The sequence below is a fragment of the Salmo salar genome, chromosome ssa02, assembly GCF_905237065.1.
Source record: "Salmo salar chromosome ssa02, Ssal_v3.1, whole genome shotgun sequence".
NCBI lineage: Eukaryota > Metazoa > Chordata > Actinopteri > Salmoniformes > Salmonidae > Salmo > Salmo salar.
Window position 1 is genome coordinate 54,689,811 of NC_059443.1, and position 25,989 is coordinate 54,715,799.

General features: G+C 44.4%; 2 protein-coding genes across 6 annotated transcripts in view; one reads left to right on the forward strand and one right to left on the reverse strand.

Moving 5' to 3' along the window:
* Window positions 1–7,416, forward strand: part of LOC106588327 (E3 ubiquitin-protein ligase SMURF2) — a 69,656-nt gene extending 62,240 nt beyond the window's left edge. For all 4 annotated transcript variants that reach the window (XM_014177201.2, XM_014177210.2, XM_014177215.2 and 1 more), the window contains exons 17-20: window positions 1,313–1,433; window positions 1,690–1,891; window positions 4,159–4,234; window positions 4,708–7,416. In XM_014177201.2, the coding sequence (XP_014032676.1) occupies window positions 1,313–1,433; window positions 1,690–1,891; window positions 4,159–4,234; window positions 4,708–4,807 (499 nt within the window). In that variant the 3' untranslated portion in view covers window positions 4,808–7,416. The remainder of the gene's footprint in view (window positions 1–1,312; window positions 1,434–1,689; window positions 1,892–4,158; window positions 4,235–4,707) is intronic.
* A 1,622-nt stretch (window positions 7,417–9,038) lies between these two features.
* On the reverse strand, window positions 9,039–25,989 carry LOC106588316 (centrosomal protein of 95 kDa). Of its 2 annotated transcripts, none has more exons than XM_045706031.1 (21): window positions 25,321–25,989; window positions 21,559–21,687; window positions 21,150–21,257; window positions 20,244–20,357; window positions 18,805–18,922; window positions 17,979–18,100; window positions 15,989–16,224; window positions 14,231–14,297; window positions 14,056–14,123; window positions 13,702–13,874; window positions 13,374–13,503; window positions 12,893–13,010; window positions 12,409–12,599; window positions 12,190–12,279; window positions 11,868–12,021; window positions 11,390–11,568; window positions 11,073–11,147; window positions 10,762–10,914; window positions 10,383–10,529; window positions 10,138–10,209; window positions 9,039–9,958 (listed from the first exon to the last, which is right to left on the reverse strand). In XM_045706031.1, exons 1-21 carry the CDS (start codon window positions 25,343–25,345, stop codon window positions 9,782–9,784), a joined length of 2,646 nt encoding a protein of 881 aa, XP_045561987.1. In that variant the 5' UTR covers window positions 25,346–25,989; the 3' UTR covers window positions 9,039–9,781. The 2 variants fall into 2 exon arrangements, with proteins under 2 accessions (XP_045561987.1, XP_014032663.1); XM_014177188.2 differs by having other exon boundaries at window positions 13,374–13,506; window positions 25,321–25,988.

Consider the following 25,989-nt stretch of genomic DNA (forward strand, 5'->3'; position numbering starts at 1 on the left):
CACGCACAGCGGACGCGACACACACGCACAGCGGACGCGACACACACGCACAGCCGACGCGATACACACACACACACACACACACAGCCGACGCGATACACACACACACACACACACACACACACACACACAGCCGACGCGATACACACACACACACACACACAGCCGACGCGATACACACACACACACAGCCGACGCGATACACACACACACACACACACACAGCCGACGCGATACACACACACACACACACACAGCCGACGCGATACACACACACACACACACACACACAGCCGACGCGACACACACACACACAGCCGACGCGACACACACACACACAGCCGACGCGATACACACACACAGCCGACGCGACACACACACACAGCCGACGCGACACACACACACACGCACAGCCGACGCGACACACACGCACAGCCGACGCGACACACACGCACAGCCGACGCGACACACACGCACAGCCGACGCGATACACACGCGCACGCACTGCCGACTCGATACACACGCGCACGCACTGCCGACTCGATACACACGCGCACGCACTGCCGACTCGATACACACGCGCACGCACTGCCGACTCGATACACACACGCACGCACTGCCGACGCGATACACACACACACTGCCGACGCGATACACACACACACACACACTGCCGACGCGATACACACACAGCAACCGTCATCACCCCTCAGGTCTGAAGTATACACCTGAAACATACCTTGTGATGATGGAGTGACATCGTTCCTCTTAGAACCAATGGGGTTCATTTATTATTTGATTTGATTGAACCTTTATTTATCCAGGTTGGTCTCATTATGATACAATCTATTTTTCAAGAGAGACCTGGTCCGACCAAGACAGCAGCTGCATGCCAGCCAGTTAGCAGCGCAGTAGTCTCTCCCCCATCCGTAACCGAAGTTACATCTGTCTGGAACATAGGGGATATGAGGGTGAAGAGGAATAACTCCTCTGGTGCGCTGGTTTTTGCGTCACTGATTATTTGGACGAATCACGATTAAGCAGAGATGGTTATTACCTGGCATCTTTCGAATTTCAGAAGGGGAGGGATTCGATTGGCTCATAGATGGCCAAGTATTTCAAAGGACTACGCCTCTTGCACTGAGCCAAATCTCAACCCTTCCCTCCGGAACCAAATCTGAATTTGGTTCTGTCTTTCCAAGATTACCAGCACACCAAAAATACTTATCCCCCAGTCCTGGTTTTGGTTGAACTGCTGTGGGGGTTTCACATGTTGCAATGTTATATTGACTTAGGTCTTCTCTCTTTATAGGCTGTATGTGAACTGGCGTTTCCTCCATGGCATCGAGGCTCAGTTCCTGGCCCTGCAGAAGGGCTTCAACGAGGTCATCCCCCAGCACCTGCTCAAGTCCTTTGACGAGAAGGAACTAGAGGTATGTCGACAGTTGCATATAACATGGTTTAGGAAAGAAATGATTCACTTACTGGAAACATGACATCATTTCTCAAGAGCATACATCTATGTGTGGGTATCCTGAATGGGGGGGGGTTCCAAGATGAATCTGAGACCTTGGGATATACTTTTTAAATGAAATGAATGGTGACAGCTATCATACTTTTTCCCACGAATATATACACCCCTTCAAACCATCTAATCGGCTATGTTCTCCCCTCTCCTCCCTACCCCAGTTGATAGTGTGTGGCCTGGGGAAGATCGACATAGCAGACTGGAAGAGCAACACGCGCCTGAAGCACTGCACCACGGACAGCAACGTGGTCAAGTGGTTCTGGAAGGCCGTGGAGTCCTACGACGAGGAGAGGAGAGCCAGACTGCTGCAGTTTGTTACCGGGTCATCTAGAGTCCCACTGCAGGGATTCAAGGCTTTACAAGGTAAAGAGATGGGGTGATGGAGAATGGGTGATGTGTTTACAGTGCCTTCAGAAAGTATTCATACCCCTTGACTTATTCCGCATTTTGTTGTTACAGCCTGAATTCAAAAATTGATTAAATGATACACACAATACCCCATAATGACTAAGTGAAAATATGTTTTTAGAAATGTTAAGTTATGGAAAATCAAATGGCTCATTTACATAAGTATTCACACCCCTGAGTCAATACTTTGTAGATGCACCTTTGGCAGCAATTACAGCATTGAGTCTTTCTGGGTAAGAGATTTGCATATCTGGATTGTATAATATTTGCACATTATTATTTTTTTAGATTCTTCAGGCTCTGTCAAGTTGGTAGTTGATCATTGCTGGACGGCCATTTTCAAGTCTTGCTATAGATTTTAAAGCCGATTTTTAAGTCAAAATTGTAACTAGGTCACTCAGGAACATTCAATGACGTCTTGGTAAGCCACCTCCAGTGTAGATCTGGCCTTGTGTTTTAGGTTATTGTCCTGCTGAAAGGTGAATTAATCTCCCAGTGTCTGGTGGAAAGCAGACTGAACCAGGTTTTCCTCTAGCATCTTGCCAGTGCGTCGGCAAGGACTCCCTAGTTCTTGCTGATGACAAGCATACCCATAACATGATGCAGCCATCGCCACGCTTGAAAATATGAAGTGGTCCTCGGAGATGTTAGATTTGCCCCAAACATAACGCTTTGTAATCAGGACATAAAGTTAATTTCTTTGCCACATTTTTTTGCAGTTTTACTTTAGTGCCTTACTGTGAACAGGATGCATTTTTATTTATTTTTTTCTGTACAGGCTTCCTTCTTTCCACTCTGTCAATTAGGTTAGTGTTGTGGAGCCATCCTCAGTTTTCTCCTGTCAGAGCCATTTAACTCTAACTGTTTAAAGTCACCATTGGCTTGACATAACAAAGGGGTTGAATACTTATTGACACAAGACATTTCAGCTTTAGTTTTTTTAATGAATTAGTCAAAAATTCCTCTGACGTTATGGGGTATTGTGTGTAGGCTAGTTACACAAAATCTCAATTTAATCCATTTTAAATTCAGGATATAACCCATCAAAATCTGTCAAAAGTCAAGGGGTGTGAATACTTTCTGAAGGCACTGTAAGTATCGTTATCTTTTAAAATAATTCGATCTGTTTTCTTTTATCATATTTTGGGGTAGAGTGAGGCTATCTCTCCACTACCCTACCAATTGTACCTACAGTGAATAGGATACACCATCTTCATCGATTTGTTTTCATAATTTATCTGCAGATTATCGACAAAAAGGCTACCGGTATGCAAATTAGGGAGCCAAATGAATGGCTCAGTAAGCCTGTGCCCTTGCACTTCGTGGCTGCATATGAAACACGCAAAAGAAAATCTATGAATGTGCCAGGAAACAATTGGCTGTGGATTCCGACTCATCGTTACCACATTTTATATGGGACGTGCAAATTGACTCGTAGACGATGAAAGAGCATCAGGCTCTCTCCCTCTGTGTAGCTGTAACCACAGTGTACACAACACACACCCAGGTACTGGGAGGCGGGACAGACAGCAGATTATCAAACAAGCAGGGCTTCCTTGTCATCGCTCACTTTGTGACTGACAGGTGCTTGTCCTATCAATAGATCGCTAGAATGTTTTTAATATATTTGTATAAAAAAAATAAGTTGCTTAATTGAAGTGGAAAATGTACCTGACTGAAAGTGAGTTTTTAAATGGCTATATAGCTGACACTAGTGGAAAACACTGCGTGTCTCTCAGACTGCCGGAGTTGAACCCGTGTTCATGACAGAGTCGTGGTCGACCTCAGTGGGTTTGGTTAAATCCAGACAGACAGGAAGCCCTGGGGGAACAGAAGACCTCAGAGTGCAGCTGTGTGTGTTTCGGAGTGTGCGTGTTTGAGAGTTGATCTTTCTGTTCAAGCCGTGCGTGTGCGTCTCTGTCTGTGTGTGTGTGTGTGTGTGTGTGTGTGTGTGTGTGTGCGTGTGTGTGCCTGCCTGTGAGTCTCTGTCAGTCTGTCTGTCTGTGTCTGAGGCCAACCCAGCTGGCTTTCTGTATGAAAATATACAGTATATAAAATATACACCCAGTCTTGTGTTAAAACAGCAGCCATGTTTGTTCACATTCTAAACACTGAGTTCAACTGGTCAACTGTCCTGAACTGTCTGACTTCTGTGTCGAGAAATATAATTTGATGACTCTCTTTTTCTCTCTCTCTCTCTGTGTGTGTGTGTGACCCTCCAGGTGCCGCGGGGCCCAGGCTCTTCACCATCCACCAGATCGATGCCAACACCAACAATCTACCCAAAGCCCACACCTGGTGAGTACAGTTACAGTACCACTGCTCTACTTAGACACACAGATACACCCTGCTATAAGACTGCTACTCCATACATTTAACCTTTATACAGGTTAGTCAATTAACAAGATATTCTTAATTACAATGACCTGTCAATGAGGCGAAGCCATGTTATGAAAAGGGTGTCTAATCTCCCAACTAATATGGTTTTACCGGTTTTAAATGCATGTCCAAATCCAATATTAATGTTTTGTATGTAGAACAGTTTAAAGAGAATTATTGAAATGCTTGTTGGCGTCAATTCATCCCGTAGTGGATGGGTTGCCAACTGCCGATTTTGACACGAAAATAAAATGTAATTCCTTTATCGATAGGGAAAGTTAAAGGTTTTTCAAAACTGTCCACTCAAACTAAAAATGTACTCCTCTCTCTTCCAAACTCTTTCTCTCCCCCTCTGCCCTTTCCCTCTCTGTCCCCCTTTCCTCTCTGTCCAGCTTTAACCGGATTGACGTTCCCGCCTACGAGCACTATGACAAGCTGTACGACAAGCTGCTGACAGCCATCGAGGAGACGTGTGGCTTTGCGGTGGAATGAGTGACACATCAGTGGGGCAGTGTGTGTATGTGTGTGTGTCAGCGTGTGTGTATTTTGTGCGGTCAGCGCAGCAAGACTATAGACTCTGCTGTCACCACGGGAACCCTGCAACGTTCAGGAACGCCCATGAGGATTGTGACCACACCCCTTTCTGCTGCCCAGTTCCCCAGGACAATATGGAGACAGACTGCAGAAGGACAGACTGAGAGGCAGACCACACGGGAACACTCTCCTCTCTCTCACTGCATTCTTTTTTAGAAATATCACTTCCTTTTTCAGCTGCTACAGAGGAGTGACGATTACTTACCTTGAAACCCTGTGAGAATGCCAGCTTTTATTTCGTTTTTTAAGTTTTCTTTTTGTAATAGCTTGTATGTAATTCTAATGGTGAAATCCACAGAACAGCCAGTTTTGTGTTGGACCAGGAGTTTTTCCTGACTGAAGAAAACTCTGGTCCCTAGTATGTGCGTTCCGTGAAAGCACTTTTTTTTTTTCTCCATTTTTTTGGGTCGTCTGGTGCGATCGAATACCAAGGTCCAGACTGCAACGAGAGTATTTTAGAGAAGTTATGTTGGCTTGGTCTGGGAGAGAGAAATATGAAGGTCCACGCTGAGTAGATGACTAGGGCCGGGGGGGGGGGGGGTTCCTGACCATGAGCTAACCAGGAGAAACTAGGTCTTACTGATGATCAATACAGTCTCACACAGCTAACTTCCTGCCACCTCTTGACATCAAAAAGCTAATAGACACGCTAACCTGAACACCTAACTCCGCCCAGCTACACACGGAGTAGACCTGTTGCGCTTTGGTGAAAGTCTGAGTTGAACTTAACGCTAAACATCATTATATCACACTGTACCTTTAAATCACACCATAGAAATTCCTTATCAAACGCTCAAAGTGGGTCGTTGTCTGTTGAGTGGAACTCTGTCCCAGGGACCAGGCTAGTTGAAAGCAATTTGAGAAAGATGTCGGTGTTTTCAAAAGTGACATCCAACCTAAGATGGCAGGATGTTTTTTCCCGTTGCCACTCTAGAGCACTTTACAAACTAAAGGACGTGCTTTCTTCATATTATTAAGTTAAAATGAATATACCACATTTTATTCCAATTTTATTCAATGGAAATATACAGATAAGAAAATATATCTACCTGTAATATTGACTATATATGTGTACAAATACATACCTATTTTGTATATGGCTTGTTCCTCTTTCTATTCATGTACATGCTAGCATGTTGGTGTTATCACAGACCTCTGTATTCTCAGGTGAAGTCATCTTTCTTTGTGAGGCTGACTTGTGAAAGGGGATCTTCTGGTTGTGGAAGCCGTTGTCAGGTCAAACCTGTGACCCTCTCCTTGAATGTGAGCTGAGTTCATAACCTTTAACCTTTTGGCCACTAAGAGACTGAGGTTGGGCCCAGAGAGCGTTCTCCCTGCTAAGAGTTTTTTTTTGTCTAGAAGGGATACAGCTTTTGTCAAAATGGACGTTTCGTAGAAGGTTGAGGAGAATTAACCTAGCAGGTTATGAGAATTAGGTTAGGGTTAGCTAAAACGCATAGAAAAATCACCTTTTGACATGCTGTATCCCATCTAGACATGACCCTAATAGAGCCTCTACCACAACCCTTGCATGAATGGACTTTTTTTTAACAATATTTATTTGCTATTATTTTGTCCCTTCTGAGCAAAATGTGTGTTGACGTGAAAAATTCTGTTGAATGTTTTTTTTATGCTGCCTGTTTTAATAGCAATGGACGTAGACTATGACCATGGACTGTATTCACCTGCGTACATGCAAAATAAAATAGACCCAATCCAGTGTGATCAAAGGTAAAGCAGATTCTCTTCAGAAAGACAATTATCAAGTATCCTGAAATTGTGCTTTTGTACAGTATAAGATATTGTTCATGTGGTAGATCACAAGCAACCTTTTAATTTTACAGAAAATGAATAAAATGCATTAAAAAAAACAAGAATTTTTTTGCACACGCAGACTTGTGTTGCCGTTTATAATCAGCAACTTCCATCTATTTACAAAATAGTTAATGGGTTGATTGACTTTCTATGTAGATATATACGCGTGTAGATATGCACACATAGAGCTCATATCCAGTGCACACACACAGTGCTGTTTTCTGCTATCGACGTCTAACATGATTGACTTTCACTCAGTCTTATGAGATGGTATTGGATGAGGTGGAGTTGTTTCTGGATAATAGATCAGACAATATGGACTGTTGCTTCTTGTAGCATGCTTTGCCAGCCGAGCCCTGCGACTTTTAGTCGCCGACCGGTGCAATTTCTCACATGGTGTAAAACCCACTTTCCTTTATTCTGTGTGTATGTAAGTATTGTGTGTGTAAATTAGTTTTCTTCTGATTTAAACTTTTGTCTGAAATTTTAACATGTTTTTATTTCTCATTTTTCAGTCTATTTTGTATTTATTACAGTGTGTTCATAGTTTTTTCACATCAGCTGCTCTGTGAGCTTCAACTGACACTGTAAATAAGAAAAATAAAAGCGGAAATTATAAACTTCTTGTACCCTTGCAGAAAATAAGCAATAAACTCTGCTGTTTGGAACTCACGGCATAATGTTTCATAGAATAAAGTGTTATGTTTTTTCTTTCCTAGGTCTCATAAAATGAAGGGAATTGGTAAGACATTTCATGTGAGTTGCACACAAAATGAGGGTCAATTATTTACCATGTAAGGCTCTCAATTTCAAAATCCATCCTCTCATCTCCCATTCATCTGCAATGATTTGAAGACTTGACAGGTGAAAACAATGTAGTGGAAGCTCATTAAGATGGCTTTCACCAGGGCTCATTTCCCAAAAGCATCATGAACTTAGCCTTAACATGCTTTTGGGAAACTGGGCCCTGGTCAGTTCAAACCAGTGCACTGTACCAGGGACAGATCAGCGCCGGTCCCTGGAACAAGTGTCCTTGACACTGACAGAACACACAGGATTGATGTGATGTTCTCACGCCTATATAATGTCGGTTCATATAGGGGACATTTAGACCTGAGTTTAGCGTGTGTAAAATTAACTTTATTCCTATTTTAATAAACTTTTCTGTTATTCTAAATTTGAACTTAAACATGGGGGAAATGCCAGTGCCAGCAAGGTAGGCGTTTAGGTTGGAGAGCAAAGAAATGGAGGTGTGGCTGCTTGTCTACAGATGCTCCATATTCTGACCTTGACTTAATTCCACCGCCTTTATACGCAATCATGAATAAGGTCGAGAACCTGCCAGTTTCAAGTGGGAAAAGCATCTACTTTCTTATTTTCTGATATAAATGACCGCAATATCCATGTCCTAATTAATAATTATATAAACTGCTACTATTGATACTTGGTAGGTCGATGAGTAATCCGTTTGAATAAGGGGATTGTAAATATAGGATAAATGACAATTCTTATAGATCTATTTTAGCTGGAAATGAATGGGAAACTGACATGACAGGTGTGTCATTATGCATGGCTTTATAATTTGTAGGGATTGAGACGCAAACCAAATTGGATGACAAGGAAAGTAGCATCAAATGTAACCTTTGCGCTCCCTTGAATGTTTTAATTATATGCCCGCCGACTTTTCCTGTTAATTTGTAAGCTATAGCATATGTTAAATATTCATAGCCACAATCGGTAGCGACCATAAGTAATAACCAGGTAGGGCAATATATTTAACAGCCGATTTAGTGTTCGTTCCCTTCCTACATACGTATCATTCCATCAATTGATTTAACCTACCTTTATTTCTTTCCTCTGTAAACACGGTGACATCCTTGTGACTGAGAGTCAAGTAATAGTGGATAATATTTAATGAAGGCCAAAAGCGAATTGTAGTAAAAATCAATCGGGGACCAATAGACTTATTAATCATTATGGAGCTCAAACCGTTACTTCGAAGACTTCACAGTTTCATGATCAGTGCAGGCATATGTATTATACCAAACTATTCTATTCTCTATATTATAATTATGTAGGCATTAGGATTCATTCCCTAAAAATAAATGTGTAAAAAGTGTTTTTACATCTACCCAGAGGTACTGTATGGAGACATGCATATGTTTTCATGCCTATCTTTCTGTATTCTGAACCATTCTCAGTCTAGATTCAAGTCTTGCCTTGATCAAATTCAAATTAGAAAAGGTACACCTTCTTGAAATGGATTGTTTTAGAGGATTGAATAAATAAAAAGAATAGAACAAAAACTCCCTGATCAAATTGGTAGGCCACCCAGTGGGTGTGCTGTCTGGGGTTTAATTCAAACGTATGCAGTGTGCAATGGAACCGCTCCCGCAGACGACCTTATACGCCTCCATACCAACTACTGAGAAGTGCAGAGGAAAGGCATACATTTCCTGATTATGAAATCAGCCCCATAAACCCTATTCTCATGCTACCTGGCCTCGTAAACTTAGGATGTCTTTTTAACCGTCCGATTTGTTTGTTAGTGCGGTAGTTTACTGGCAAAGGGAACTTTTACCGAATTCTGATTATCAACACTCTCTGGTGTTGGAAAAGCGTAGCGGGTTAGTTCAATAACCTAAAAACCGGACTAATAGGTCATTTACAGTACAATCAAATAAATCATTCATCAACATTGTTAAAAAAAAATGCTACGGGAGACAAATCCTGCATACCATTAAAAGGAAGAGGGGGAAAGAATCTTGTCCTGGCATGACATTCATAATTAGTGTTGCATCCAATTTTCACAATGGTCCCGTTTGGCTGCGGAAGACTGGACTACACATTGCCACATGACAAAATCAAAACGACAGCACACAAAATACACAGTGAGGGAGGCATTTTTTTTTTAACATTCTTAAATAATCAAGTATTTAAAACAAATCGAAGAGTAGCACTCCGATCCGTGGGTTTTAGAGACTTTGCAGTTTGTTTTTTAGCAGCCGGAGGAAAGTTAGCGGTAGGTAGCTATAGATTGCTAGCTCGTTAGCGGGGTCAGTGCAGACAGCTGGTGTTGTACTGGAAGGAAGCCATTTGCACGCGACCCCGTAACCTTTGAACCTCCAGGTCGTGGAAGTAGTCGTCGTCGTCGTTCTGGACGATAATCTTCTGCAGCTCGCCTATCTCCCTCTCCATCTTGGAGCGCAGCTCTCGCTTCATCTTCTGAAGGGCCTGCAGAGAGAAACGTTTTAATATCCTGACCCAATACCGTAGGATGTATGAAGTAGTCACATGGTGAACCCTGAATAAGTTCACCTGTAAAGTATGATCACTCATCTCAATCTCCCCAAATTGTGCAGACAAAGTACAGGTATATGTAGTAAATTGTGTGTGCATTAGCATGCACTTACCTTTTCTTGGGCCTTCTTCCGTACTTGGATATCCTGTCTCTCTATAGCGAGAGTTTCGGCCAATAATGAAAACTGAAAGACGGCAGAACAGCGTGGAATTAGCTTTCAGCTGTCCAGTTCTTTCACATCAATGCAGATGGAGGAACAGAAACAAGATCAGGAAGCCGTTTCTTGGTCTTACTCTCCTACTACTTCCGTATAGCGTATGTGTGTTAATATGAAATAGGGTCATGTGTTGGTTCTACCTGGTCCTTGTAATAGTTCTCCATAGATTGGATCTGGTCTCTGTGTTTGTTCTGGTGCTCCTGGCGCTGGTCCTTGGCGTAGGCCCTCTGCTCTCGGAGACGAGCCTTCTGCACCTCCAAGCCCTCCTCAAACACCTGCTTAAACATCTGGAACACAACACACACACAATCATTACATGTGTTTGTATAGTCATTGTGTTCATGACCTGTTCACTTTACAATGGAGCTAAATACATGACAATACAAATCTTCCCTTCAAAAAATACATGGATGGAAAATGGAATGGAAAGTAGAGTGTTTGAAGCGTTGAAACATGAAATTCTAGGAGCGTTGAAACCGTGTTGGGGGATCCAGGCTCAGCGCGGCGTCACTAACTGACCCTCTCCTCTTTCGTGCGGGCCCTCATCATGCGTGCGCGGAGCTGGACGTGGTAGTCACCGTGGTACTTCTTGGCCCGGGCGATCTGCTGCCTCTGCTCCTTCAGACGGTTCTGAGTCGACTTCTGTTGCTGGATACGCTCCTTAAAATCCCTCTGGAGGGGAGAGGAGCGAGACGGCTGTACAGTTAGAGGGGCTGTTTGTATTACTGCTTGGTGTGTTTGAGAATGTGTGAGAGACATAAGACTGGGAATATGTGTGTGTGTCTAGCCTACATGTATGCTGAAGCTCGTGCATGTTTTGAGTGGCTCACCAGGCGTCTGTTGTGTTCTTGCTCTTTGCGGATGATCTCCCCAAGCAGGTCATGTCTCCTCTGAGCCTCTTCCACCTGGAGAGAGAACATTGACGAGTTAACGGGAGGAGATCGAGGTGGAAAAGTTGCAATGGTGAACCCTGGTCTCTGGGGGTATTATGGGGTCTTCGCCCAATCACAGGCTCCGCACTTAGACATCTGTTTTAACGTTACAGACAGGTAGGAGACTTGCAGAGATCCATCTGGCAAGCCAGGCTAAAACCTCCCAGCTCTCCCTGTGGTTTATATGGTGGATAGTGTGTTATAGCGCCCCCCACCTGGCTGGTGAGTTTAGTGCGTGGCCCCTGCCTCTGGCTGTCCAGGGAGAGGGAGGCGTTGAGGCGGTCCACCTGGCCCAGCTGCTGCTGCCACATCCTGCCCAGGGCGTGGGGAGAGAGGTGCAGGTGGGGGAACTCCTCCAGGAGCAGGGGGAGCAGGTCGTTGTCCTTCACCTTCACTGGAAGACGGGGAAAAGAGAGAGAAGCACAAACGGTTAATATAGAGGGACAAATCCATACCGTGCACTCAGACTAATGCGCAAATCCATATCAAGCTCTTTCTCCTAAGGCATATGTAGTTTTGATGGGGATTGAATAGACAGCCACGTAGGCATCCTCCATATTAGTTTCACCGAGGCCAATGCTGCGTTTTTAGTTCAGGGCAAATGAAGGAGAGGAAGCCACTTTGTACTTTGATTAGATTTGAGTTGATACGGTCTCCATCTCACTGGCAGAGACTCCAGCTTGGGGGTCTTACTTGGTGGGGCTCTCCTGGTTTTGTCCTGTCGCCTGCGGCCCGGAGTTGGTTGTCTGGTCCTAGGGGAGCGGTGTCGGGCTGCTGTGGTGTACACCTGGGACGGTTTGGTGGTTCGGGGAACATCTCTCAGTATGGCCTCTCTGTACTCCCTCTCCTACAGGGCAGAAGCACACATAGACCGTCTGCTGTAGATAATATTGGGACACACAGTCTCTCTATTGCAGTCTCTGCCAGAGGGCCGCTGTCTACACAGTCACATGGTGTCTAACGCACACAGCTCCCCGGGGCTAGATCTGATGCTCTCTCCCCCTCCCTCTCTTACCGCCTCCTGCGCTCTGGTTCGTTCCTTGGCCATAGCAGCCCGTTCTCTGTCCTCGTACACTTTCAGCTCCTCCTCATAGGCTTTTTCCAGCTAGAGAGAGAGAGATGTGTACACACCAACTATGTTGGACCGTTCAACTTGTCTCTTTTTAAAAAAGGTGACCATCTTTATACTGAATATGGCGTTGGTCAATGTGATGATGTGGCAATTCCCTCTGACCTGGCGGTGTTTGTGTTGAGGCTGTAGATGGCGGAGTTGTCGTTGGCGCGTACGGGTGTGTCTCTGTGTGACCCCTCCACTCACCGCCTCTCTCACGGCTCCCTCTAGCTGACCTGAAAGGGAGCGGCGGGCCCTGGGAGGGGAGGGGGACACGGAGCGGGTACAGGGGGATGTGGGTGCTCGCGGCGTACCTGGGAGAAGGGTCAGAGGTTTAAAGGTTAAAGCCGAGGAAATGTTAAATCATAGAGTTGGTCAATAATGACTTATTGTAGTTCGACATTCAGGCTAGTCAACCGTGCTTTTGTTGGAGAAGTGTGGTGCAATCTGGGACCGTATCCACAAAGCATCTCAGAGGAGGAGTGCTGATCTAGGATCTGCCCATACAATCGTACTCCTTCTGATCTAAAAGGTTAAACTGATCCTAGATCTGAGATGCTGTATGAATACGGGCCCTGACGTGATTGAAGAGGTGGAGTGTATGTACCCGTTGTCCTCCTTGGGGGCCTGCGACACTCCATGACACTGTCACTGTGGTGGGACTGTTTGTCTTCCTCCTTGACCTCGTCGGGCTCTCCGCTCTCTCCTAGCGCTCTCTTTAACATCTGACGAGTGGAAACACACACACAGACGTTATAACCTAGATTTACATTGCTGAGATGCCGGGGGTGACACAATCCCAGCTCCCGACACCTTAGCCGTTTTTCCTCACACACAATTTCGTGGTGCGATGAATGGTCAGCCGGGACGCACGCAAAGTGAAGGCACGTCGGGTGGGAAGATTCTCCGGGTGAATGTAAGGCATCCGACACGCAGTGAGACTGCTCCGAACTCGTCTCGTATCCCCACAATGTAAATATAGCTTGACACACAGTCATTAGACTAACCAGTAAGGTCCACATAATGACAAGTGCGTCTCACACACACACACACACACACACACACACACACACACGAGTACCACTCACCAGGTCCAGCTCCTCTAGTCGTCGGGACAGCTTCTCAGACATGTGGTGCAGCTCCCGTTCTGCCTTCCTGTTTCTCTGTCTACGCCAGGAGAGAAGCTCCTCACAATCCTCCTCCTCTAGTACCCTGCTACTGCTGACAGGAGAGAGGGAGGGGGAAAGAGAGGGAGCAAAAGGTAGAAAGAGATATTGGAAGAGTAAGGGTGAGGCAGGGAGGTGAATGTTAGATTGAGTGGCCTCTGTGTGTAACTAACTTATGTGCATGTATATTGCTTTTCTCGCTATGCATCTACAATGCTATTCTAACCACCTCCCATTGTGTTGTTCTTACCTGATCCCCGTCCGCCCCCTGTGAGCCCAGCTGTCCTGCTGCGTGAAGGTCTCTTCCTCAACTTCTTCCTCAGTGTCCAGTGGTGCCCTGTCCTCCAGCTCATCCTGCCGGGTGAGGAAATGAATGTCTGGCTGTGTCCGGAATAGAACCCTCCTGGGCCCCACACTGGTAGGCTATAGAGAAAGAGGCAAAAAATGCAACAATTTACTCCTTAATTAGCTGTAAATTGAACATGCATTAGCAAATAATTAGATTTGAATGAGGCATGAGGTAGACTTCAACTATTGAATTAGCCCTCATTTGAGGCATTGTAACTACAACACTCTAGAGGGCGAGCGGTTCGCCGTGCCTTACCTCCGGCTGCTCCTTGGCCTCCTCTAGCCTGGCCTTGGTTTGACTGGACACAGACTTCTCACTCTCCACTACAAATGAAAAGCATGGAGGAATAAGAGGTTGAATAAGTGAAATTGATACATGGTGTGGAGCTGCTACACATTTATTTTCTGATGCATTGAACAGCGTGCATCACCGGGTGAGTGGTTGAAGGCTGGCGAGCGCACTCCATTGGTAACTGTGTCAGCCACTGGCCTTGGGGACTGAAAAAAAAAAATAAAAGAGAAAGATGGTCATTCATTAGACAGAGAAAAGGGGTGGATGCATTTCCACTCAATGGGGGAGGGAGAATTCACAATCAAACTGACAAAAGAGAACCCAGCAGGAGGAGGAGTCTCAGTGGCTAGCTAGCGGATGCTAACGACATATCACACAAAAGATGCACGGCGTTAACTACCGCTACCAGGAAATGACCGGGAGTCGATATAACGCATTGAAATACCAGTGTCACAGGCGGCAGGTCGTCTAGCGGTTAAGGTCACTGGTTCGAATCCCCAATCTGTCAATGTGCCCTTAAGAAAGGCACTTAATACTAATTGTGCCTGTAAGTCTGCTAAATGACAAGGCTAAGTGAATACAGTAGCACAGTAGTAGTACACCGTCTTATCATTGTAGTGAATTAGAACAAGAAAGACAGAAAGAATAACAGTAGTGTGTGCAGGTCAATTTGGGTAAATGCTTTATTTCACCCATAACACAGCTCCTTACCATCACCTATAATGGTATATGTGAGCTCATGGGGATTACACACACAGAGTTGAACTCAGAAGTTTACATCCACTTAGGTTGGAGTCATTAAAACTCGTTTTTCAACCACTCCACAAATGTCTTATTAACAAACTATAGTTTTGTCAAGTCGGTTAGGACACCTACTTTGTGCATGACACAAGTCATTTTTCCAACAATTGTTTACAGACAGATTAGTTCACTTATAATTCACTGTATCACAAATCCAATGGGTCAGAAGTTTACATACACTAAGTTGACTGTGCCTTTAAACATCTTGGAAAATTCTAGAAAATTATGTAATGGCTTTAGAAGCTTCTGATAGGCTAATTGACATCATTTGAGTCAATTGGAGGTGTACCTGTAGATGTATTTCAAGACCTACATTCAAACTCAGTGCCTCTTTGCTTGACATCATGGGAAAATCAACTGTACATACATACATATATATTTCTATCCTGACTGACAGGGACTATATCTTTGGTTGCGTCACTGGTCTGTTGCACTGATGCAGTCTTTCTTCCCAGTGGAGAGACTAGAAGGTGGAAACTTGTGTTGGTGGGGACATATGGCCCTGGGTCATATTGGAAATGGCATGTGAATGGAGAACTGTTTCTCAGTCAACTCATTGGCTAGAGGCAGAGCTTGCCAAGTTTGTTGAGTTATGATACGTAGACCATAAAGTTCTCTCCAACTCTAGATGCACCCATGTCCAATTTCTCAGTCACAGTACTGGCTAGTCTTCAGACAGAGCGAGCCCCAGTTGGTAATGGAATAACAAGTGGAAAGCATTTGCAACTGCTAGCGTATCTGGACTTGCCAGAGGCATGCAGGTGGGATGTGACGTCATTCCCAGGTTAGGAGTGTTGTCGCCCATAAACAGAGAGGAGGGACAAGTTGGAAAAGTGACTCCTGTGATGCGTCTCGTGGCCATTTTGTATGAGTCGGCAACAGCTCATCCTTTTTCAGAGGAGGAAGGAAGCTACAGTTTTATGAACTGTACTTGGCTGAGGTCACTTCAGAACGTGTTTCAGAACACAGTCGTTTGCTGAGAGCTTTGAAACACTGATTAAAACGGAAAGTTGATACTGTATTACAAAGCAACGAACAAGAGTTAAGCGTAATTTGAATGGATTCAGCATGGATATATTTGACTAGATGGGCATACCTCCGAGGTGCCAGCGGGAGCCTCCTGCTCCACTGCGGCCCCGCTGCCCAGACCGTTGGCTGGGGGAGACTGGCTACCCGAGCGGGGAGCTCTGTCGGGCCTGTGGGGGGTAGTCTGGTAGGGGGGCTGCAGGTGGATGGCCGAGCGCAGGGGCTCCCTCAGTAGAGTGGCCTGGGTGCCTGGGGTTCCCGGAGCACCCGTGGTGCTGGGGCCCGAAGCTTGTGAAGAGGCTTCCACTGTTAGGGAGGGGTAAAATAGGTAGCTGTTAGAGGTGTAGATTTTGTAGATAATGTATTGTAGGAGTATGTGTACACTGTTCAGTACTGAAGTTCCCATGGTTAACAGATGTTATGGCTATTCATGTCATGTTATAATAGTGTTATGCAGGATGTTTGAACAAAAGGTTCAAGTAAAATCTCATTTTTCTTTCTATACAAATCAGATTTGCCTCTAACTGGTTCACTGTTCTTTAAGTAGCCTACAGTTCTGAATTATTTTCTCAGATACAGTTCTGTACTCCTAGCTATTAATGCCTTACCAATAACCCTGGCATTGTCTAGCGAATATACACAATATCCATACCACAGAACAAAGACACATATACAGGCCATTCATATCCTAAACCGTTGTTGAAGACTATCATTAAAACCAAATGTAGGGACTCATGAGAGGGACTTAGTGGAAACTAATGAGAGGACGGGGGCTTTTAAAAGGAAAAGGTGACATAATCCTGGGGGTTTTTACTTCCACTTGAGGAAAAAGTAACCCCCTGACCACATAACTTAACATTCCCCACTGTCTCCATAAAGAATTCCATAGGAAAGACAACAAAAAAGACAGGAAAAACTGGATACCTCATCAGCATCATGTGCTGTTTGATAAGCGAAAGGTGGATGAAGTTTGCTGACGACAACGGTGGTAGGACTGATCACCGACGACGAGGCAGCCTACAGGGAGGAGGTCAGAGACCTGGCAGTGTGGTGCAAGGACAACAACCTCTCTGAAAAGATTTGGCATGGGCCCTCAGATCCTCAAAAAATTATACAGCTGCACCATTGAGAGCATCTTGACTGGCTGCATAACTGCTTGGTACGGCAACTGCAAGGCATCAGACCGCAAGGCGCTACAGAGGGTGGGGAGTACAGCCCAGTACATCACTGGGGCCGAGCTCCCTACCATTCAGGACCTCTATACCAGGCGGTGTCTGATGAAGGCCCCAAAGAATTGTCAAAGACTCCAGCCACCCAAGCCAATGACTGTTCTCTCTGCTACCACACGGCAAGCGGTACCAGTGCACCAAGTCTGGAACCAACAGGACCCTGAACAGCTTTAACACCCAAGCCATTAGACTGCTACATAGCTCATCAAATGGCTACCCAAACTACCTGCATTGACCCTTTTCTGCACCAACTCTCTTGCACCGACTCTGTGCGCACACACACTGGACTCTACCCACACATTCACACATACTTACACTGACACCCAAACACACACACATGAATGCTAACGTCACACGCAACACATATGTTGCTGCTACTCTCTATTATCTATCCTATTGCCTAGTCACTTCACCCCTACCTTTATGTACATAGCTACCTCAATTAGCTACATAGCTATAAAAAAAAAATATATATGTTGTTGATTTACACTTGAGCAAGGTACTTAACCCTAATCCTGTAAGTCGCTCTGGATAAGGGCGTCTGAATGCCATGTAAATACCTCGTACACCTACACATCAACTCGGTACAGGTACTCCCTGTATATAGCCATGTTATTTTTACTCATTTTTATCTTTAACTCTGCATTGTTGGAAAAGGACCCGTTAGTAAGCATTTCACTGTTACTCTACACCGGTTGTGTACGAAGCATGTGACAAATAAAATGGGATTTGATTTGAATCTGAATGTAAATCCAGAAAGACAGAGGAAATGTTTTCCTTTTTCAGCATTCTATGTCATGGGCCAGGAAGAAGCTTTCGGTTCCCGCCTACCTTCTTGTTTGGCCGTGAACGTGCGGGCGGAGTCTCCCAGGAGGATAAGCTCATTGGTCGAGCCCGTCTCCTCCGCATTCCAAGAGTGGAGGGAATGTTTGCTGCTAGACTGGACGGCAGAGCTGGAAGATCAAAGAAACATTGTAAAGTTACAGATGTATCACTATCAAAGTAAATCAAAGAACAGACCACCCAAACAGTTCAATGGAAAGTGCATCAGTGTGTCTGGTTCGTGTGATACCAGTCCAAGTCAGAACAACTACAACCTGCACGCGTTTCAAAACAGTGCATTGGGTTTCCTGGTTTAGGAACAGAGGTTTACGTCACCCACAATGACTCATTCAGCTTTGTTGACTTTCCAGCCAGCCTTTCTGTGTGACAGCCGTCGGAACAGGCTGAGTAGACATAGTGATGTCACAGATGTTTGTGTTCCGTGTCCAACCTTAACATTCGCAGTTACTGTTGACATTTCTGTTGTGTGGTGTTCCCTGACTGGCTGTTGTGTCAACAGGATGTACCGACTTGCCCTGCACGATGATGACATTTGAAGTGGTCCTGTCTGGTTCAGTTGCTAGAGCATGGCATTTGCAATGCCAGAGTAGTGGGTTCGATTCCCAAGGCCACCCGTACGTAAAATGCATGCATGCATGACTAAGTCGCTTTGGATAAAAGCGTCTGCTAAATGGCATTTACAAGCGTCTTGTCTCGTGACGCAGTGTCTTTGGTTGCATCAACAGAACTGGAACTCTGCTTGAACACAGAACTGAATCTGAAACCATGGAAATGTACATAGAGCCTGTAGCGTGGAATATCTTGAAACACTCACTGCACACTAGAATACTGGGAGGCTCTCTCCATTAGGGACATCTGTTCCTCTGTCTGGGGGACCACTGGCCCTGTAGGGAGGGGGGCATCCTCCACAGGAACACCGTTTGGTTCCTTGTCTGGAGGGAGGAAAGGGGGAGGATTTGAAGAAGGGAGGAGAGAGGGATGGGTGATTACAGCGTGCCGCAATGTGGTGACGCTGACAGGCTCCTGCTGTGATGCAATGGGGAAACGAACAAGCTACCAGTCGACTTTCAGACCCCCAATCAGTCCGTAATTATGCAAATATTTAAGTCACATTAACACAGTCGGTTAGAGTAGTAGAATAAGCACTCGGGACATAGTGATCCATAGACATTGGAGCTCATAGACACACTAATGATACAACCCCATTTCCGAAAGCTGAAGTGAAACAAGCAACTGTTCTAGCCATGTTGTTGTGAAAGTGCATCGAAGAGTTCATCTAGTGTGACAGTAACATTATCTGTAGTGACTCATGCATAGCCTATCCCACTAATTGGAAATATCAACAGGTTTAAACTGGAGCCCGGCCGATACGTTATTCTGGGTCCGATACCGGTTTAGATTGTTTTTTTGGGGGGGGGGGGCAAAATTTACTGATACCAATGTATCCGCCGATATACTGTTTTATGCCGGGAAAATTTTAAGAAGTGTTATTTTCCCACACTGTATTCGCATAAATTGCTATTCAAAAGAACAATTGTCCAAGAAATATGGTTCAAAATGTTGATCTCTTACATTGTGAAATGAATGACAATGAGAATGGCTGCAAGTGTTAAGTAAGAATGAGATTCCTTTTTTTCATCCTATATATATTGAATAATCGGTGGAATTATCAGCCAATACCAACATAGCTGTAATAGGCCAGTATCGATCGATAATATTGGTGAACCGCGGTCTGTAGCATCACAGACAAACATTCACAGCTCCTTTCGGATTCATGGCAAGCCACCAACCCTATCAATTTTGATAAACCAGCCTTTTTCACCAGAGCCTTCTTTCAATGCATGTCATTTAAATTTCCAGAGCTGATCATTAAAAGTCTAATTGGTGTTTTGCGATGGGAGAGAGGGCCAGCAGACCACCATTCCACCATAGACGGACACAAAGGCTTGCGGAGCGCTGCCAATTGAATGGGCCAACCGCTTCCCAGTAATCCCAGAGCCAGCCGCCTCTAAACCGGGTTTAGAAAGGCCATTATGTCCACTTCATGTGTGGGTGATCTCACCCAAACAGGGATGTGTCTCACTCAGTGACACAGATAAAGTTTGAGGGAGATGGGGTGATATCAGATCAGGAAGAACAGGGGTGATATCAGACAGGTCTTCTGACCTCATTAGGACTTCCTGGTTAAATAAAGGTTAGCCTAAATGTAACAGTTGACAGGGTAATGGAGTAAAATAAGATTCTTTTGTCTACCTCCATTTTGCGACTCCTCTTCACTGATCTGCTCGGTGAGGTACTCAAGCAGCCCGTCAAAGATCTCCAACAGGTTCTTGATGGACTCCTTGTCCCCTCGTACAATGTTCTCGCCTAGAGCCGGGGAGAGAAAAACCCATTAGGACAAGCCATGAATCAGTGGAACTATAATCAACACCACATTGTTGTCCTTTTAATAGAACCAACCAGTCTGCGTCTTTTTACGGTGAATTTTCCTAAACAAAGAGGCTTGTGTTTGTTCTGAACAAGGCTGTGCTTTGAAATCTAAACAGGAATTTAGCCCGAGACCCTCTGCTTGTAGCTAAATAGATCACCTGATTTTCTTTCAGCATTCATCATCTGTTCTCTCTGCTACCGCACGGCAAGCAGTACCGATGCACCAAGTCTGGAACCAACAGGACCCTGAACAGCTTCTACCCCCATGTATTAAGACTGCTAAATAGTTAGTCCTGCTAGCTATTGGTTAACTATTTAGTTATCTGCATTGACCCTTTTTGCACTAACTCTTTTGACTCATCACATAAAACAGTAACAGCAGTGTATCTATCCAGTTGCCTAGTCACTGTATCCCTACCTATATGTACACATCTACCTCAATTAACTTGTATCCCTGCACAACGACTCAGTACTGGTACCCCGTGTATATAGCCAAGTTATTATTACTCATTTTGTATTTATTCCTCATTATTTTTATTTTATTTCTCTCTACATTGTTTGGAAGTAAGCCTTTCATGGTTAGTCTACACCTGTTTACGAAGCATGTGACAAATAACGTTTGATTTGGTCAGATGATTGACTGAATAGCTAGTGAATACCTAGGGAATATAGGAGTAGTTACTAGTTAATTAACTAGTGAATAGTGAATAAAGAGTAAGAGCCGCTCACCTGAGATGTGTGAAAGGCTGATCTGAAGGTAATCTAGAGCCAGAGAGTCGATCACAGACTGGATGTTGTGGACATCATCCTCCTGACTGCCCGGGGCGGTGATGTAGTCTACACACACACACACACACACAGTTCCAAATCACAGCCTCTTGTGCACTTTGGCCACTTACTAGCTCATTGACAAACACAGTCTTGTGTTGACAGGTTTGACGATCATAAGTAGCACTGTGTGGCATTCTTGAAATTGTAAGAATACTCTCCTCTAAAGCACTCAATTCTTGGCCTTAGCACGCAGCGCAGAATAAAAATTTAAAAACGAACTAACATGAGACGGTTGATTAGGTCTCAAAATACACATATTGCTCTTTTGGTGGGCATGTTTATTGTGTCATGTTTGGTGTAAACTTACCTGGGACTTTCTCCCCCAAGATGGCCTCATACAGGGCGACAAAAACATTGGCATTACAGTCCGTCACCTTCCTCAGTCTCAGGTTAATGTGACACTTGCTAAGGATATCATTCGCCACGTCCACCCAATCTGTAAAAAGGGCCATTACACACTAAATGCAGACCTTGAATTTATGAATAAAGTGCATAGTGTAGATCATACTTCTTGGAGCAGTTATGAACTAGACTACGTTATAACTAAAAGTGGCAGTAATAAAGCCTCTCCTGAAAAAGCCAAATCTTAACCTGGAAAATGTTTAAAACTACCGGCCTCCATCGAACCTCCCATTCCTCTCAAAATGTTTTGACAAAGCTGTTAAGCAGAAACTCGCTGCCTTCCCGAAGCCAGATAATGTATACAAAATGCTCCAGTCTGGTGGTAAATGACCTTTTAATGGCTTCAGACCAAGTATCTGTCCTCGTGCTCCTAGACCTTAGTGCTGCTTGTGACACCATCGATCACCACATTCTTTTGGAGAGATTGGAAACCTTAATGGTTCCCAAACTTTTTATAGTCCCGTACCCCATCAAACATTCAACCTACAGCTGCGTACCCCCTCTAGCACCAGGGTCATCGCACTCTCAAATGTTGTTTTTTGCCATCATTGTAAGCCTGCCACACACACACTATAAGAAACATTTATTAAACATAAGAATGAGTGTGAGTAGTCATCACAACCCGGCTCGTGGGAAGTGACAAAGAGCTCTTATAGGACCAGGGCACAAATAATAATTGTCAATAATTGTGCTCTTTATTTAGTCATCTTACATATAAAACCTTATTTGTTCATCAAAAATGGTGAATAACTCACCACGGGTTAATGAGAAGGGTGTGCTTGAAAGGATGCACATAACTCTGTAATGTTGTATTGGAGAGAGTCTCAGTCTTAAATCATTTTCTACACACAGTCTGTGCCTGTATTTAGTTTCATGCTAGTGAGGGCCGAGAATCCACTCTTGCATAGGTACGTGGTTACAAAGAGCATCAGTGTCTTAACAGTGCAATTTGCCAAGGCAAGAAACTGAGCGCAGCCCTATTCAGAAATCTGGCAGTGGCTTCTGATTAAATTCTGTGCTGTTTGAAAATGTGAAGAATTTTTTTATGTTAATCACATTTCTATTTGGCGTACCCAAGATGGTAGGGGTACGCGTACCCCAGTTTGGGAATACCTGGTCTACACGGACAAGTTTGTGCCTGGTTTAGATCTTATCTGTTGGAAAGATATCTGTTCATCTCTGTGGATGGTTTGTCCTCTGACAAATCAATGGTAAGTATTGGTGTTCCTCAAGGTTCTGTTTTAGAACCACTATTGTTTTCATTATATATTCTTTCTTTGTTTGTTTCAGATACAAGGAAGTGGATGGCGGCAAATGTTTTACTTTTAAATCTGCTTTATCTTGGCCAGGTCACAGTTGTAAATGAGAACTTGTTCTCAACTGGCCTACCTGGTTAAATAAAAAAATTAAAATAAACTTGGACAAAACAGAGATGCTAGTTCTAGGTCCCAAGAAACAAAGAGATCTGCTGTTTGATTTTACAATTTATCTTGATGGTTGTACAGTCGTCTCAAATAAAACTGTGAAGGACCTCTGCATTACTCTGGACACCGATCTCTCTTTTGATGAACATATCAAGAATATTTAAGGGCAGCTTTTTTCCATCTTCATAACATTGCAAAAATCTATCTTTTTGTCCCCAAATTATGCAGAGAAGCTAATCCATGCTTTTGTCACTTCCAGCTTAGACTACTACAATGCTCTACTCTCCGACTAACCCGATAAAGCACTAAATAAAACTTCAGTTAATGTTAAATACAGCTGCTAGAATCTTGACTAGAACCAAAAAATGTGATCATATTATTCAACTTCCTAGCCTCTCTACACTGGCTTCCTGTTAAGGCTAGGGCTGATTTCAAGGTTTTACTGCTAACCTACAAAGCATTACATGGACTTGCTATATCGACTTGCTCCTACCTATGGTCAAAAGTCACAGGCCTTTTTATTGTCCCTAGAATTTCGATTCAAACAGCTGGAGGCAGGTCTTTCTCCTTTTGAGCTCAATTTGAGCTCATTGTGAGAGACGCAGACTCGGTCTCAACCTTTAAGTCTTTACTGAAGGCTCATCTCTTCAGTAGGTCCTATGATTGAGTGTAGTCTGGCCCAGGGGTGCGAAGGTGAACGGCAAGGCACTGGAGTGACGAACCGCCTTGCTGTCTATGCCTGGCTGGCTCCCATCTCTCCACTGGGATTCTCTGCCTCTGAACCTATTGGGGGCTGAGTCACTGGCTTACTAGTGCTCTTCCATGCTGTCCCTAGGAGGGGTGCGTCACGTTGTGCCAGGTTTTTTTCCGCTATACTCGACTTGAGTGGGTTGAGTCACTGACATGACCTTCCTGTCCGGTTTTGCGCCCCCACGGGCTTGTGCTGTGGAGGAGATCTTCGTGGGCTATACTCGGCCTCGTCTCAGGGTAGTAAGCTAGTGGTCTGTTGATATCCCTCTAGTGGTGTGGGGGCTGTGCTTTGGCAAAGCGGGTGGGATTATATCCTGCCTGGTTGGCCCTGCCCTGTCCGGGGGTATCATGTCCAGTGTCCTCCGACCCCCCCTGTCTCAGCCTCCATTATCTATGCTGCAATAGTCTATGTGCTGGGGGCTAGTGTCAGTCTGTCCTATCTGGTGAAATTTTCCTGTCTTATCTGGTGTTCTGTGTGAATTTAAGTCATCTCCCTCTCCCCTCCCTGACGACCTGAGCCCTAGGACACTGCCTCAAGACTACCTGGCCTGACGACTCCTGGCTGTCGCCGTCCCCAGTCCACCTGGTCGTGCTGCTGCTCCAGTTTCAACTGTTCTGCCTGCGGCTATGGATCCCTGATCTGTTCACTTCACGTGCTACCTTCTCCCAGAACTGCTGTTTTTGACCCTTTCTCTCTCCCAATCCCTCTCTACCGCACCTGCTGAATGCTTGGCTATGAAAAGCCAAATTACATTTACTCCTCGGGTGCTGACCTGTTGCACCCTCTACAACCACTTGTATTATTATTTGACCATGCTGGTCATCTATGAACATCTTGTAGAACAATCTGGCCTTAATGGCCGTGTACTCTTATAATCTCCACCCTGAACAGCCAGAAGAAGACTGGCCACCCCTCAGAGCCTGGTTCCTCTCTAGGTTTCTTCCTAGGTTTCTGCCTTTCTAGGGAGTTTTTCCTTGCCACTGTGCTTCTACATCTGCATTGCTTGCTGTTTAGGGTTTTGGGCTGGGTTTCTGTATAAGCACTTTGTGACATCTGCTGATGCAAAAAGGACTTTATAAATGCATGTGATTGGATTCAGTTTGTTGACAATGCACAACAAAACTGCTCAGTTGGTGGCAACCATCCCAACATGATTGTTGACATATTGGCGGCTAATTTGTGGGCATGGGCTGGCAGGCACAGTATGCTAGCTAACTTGACAGTAGCTAAGTTTAGATATGTTAGCAACACCAACTACAGTGTGGTAAACCAGCTAATACTAACGCAAAGAACACTACTGTAGTTAGCAAACTGGCTATGTATGTTATAGTAACTAGATAGCTAGTTTCAAGAAAAGTACTGGATAACTCCTTAAATAGCCTACTATGTAGTTTTTCTCCTGATTGATATTGCTAGGTACTAAATACAGTAACCACCAAGTTAGGTGCTATTTCTTCTTAGTTAGCTAGTAAATTAACCGTCGTTAGCTTACCTCTCTCATCTTCTTGGGTTCCCATTAGGCATTAACTAGCGAGCTAGCTAGCTGTGTGGTAATCAGTCGAGCTGACAACAATACTGGCTCCCTTGACCTCTGAAAATAGTTACTCGCATTGCTAGCTAGCAGCAGTACGTATTCCAAATGTCGAGGTTAGTCACTCACTGATAAACCTTCATCATGAGAACAGAAATTAAAAAGGGTGCCGGCTGCCAACCAGAAAGTAATCGACATTTTAAAATGCAAGTGTTTTCTGATTGGGTGGTAAACGGTTTCCACTAGTTACCCAAAACACAAAGTCAAAATGGATATATTGTAAAAATTCATGAAAACTAAAATTTGCTTTTTGGCCTTCATTTAAGGTTGGAGTTGGTCGTGAGCTTAGCAGTGTGGTCAATGTTAGGGTTAGGTTTAAAATCACATTTTAAGAAAATACATTGTAGAAATAGGCGGGGTTTATGACTTTGTGGCTGTGGTAACTAGTGACGACCATGGTAAACTGGTACTTTGTTTCCGGAAGTAGCGTATAAACGATCGAGAAAATTGGTTCCTTGTCCTCTTTTTTTCTTTCTTCTAGTTAGTCCAGTTGACTCTTCTGTTATTTTATAAGATAGCCCGGACAGACATTTAATAAATTAACCATATATTTTTTAAATATCACACGGT

What these genes read in the sequence shown, in the direction of transcription:
- LOC106588316 (XM_014177188.2), bottom strand. Translation starts at nt 25,345, where the DNA reads ATGGGAACCCAAGAAGATGAGAGAG. An exon ending in CAGCCTTTCACACATCTCAG is followed by an intron (nt 20,358 to 21,149) that starts GTGAGCGGCTCT and finishes CCCCGGCTCTAG; the next exon opens with GCGAGAACATTGTACGAGGG. An exon ending in CTCAACACAAACACCGCCAG is followed by an intron (nt 12,280 to 12,408) that starts GTCAGAGGGAAT and finishes CTCTCTCTCTAG; the next exon opens with CTGGAAAAAGCCTATGAGGA.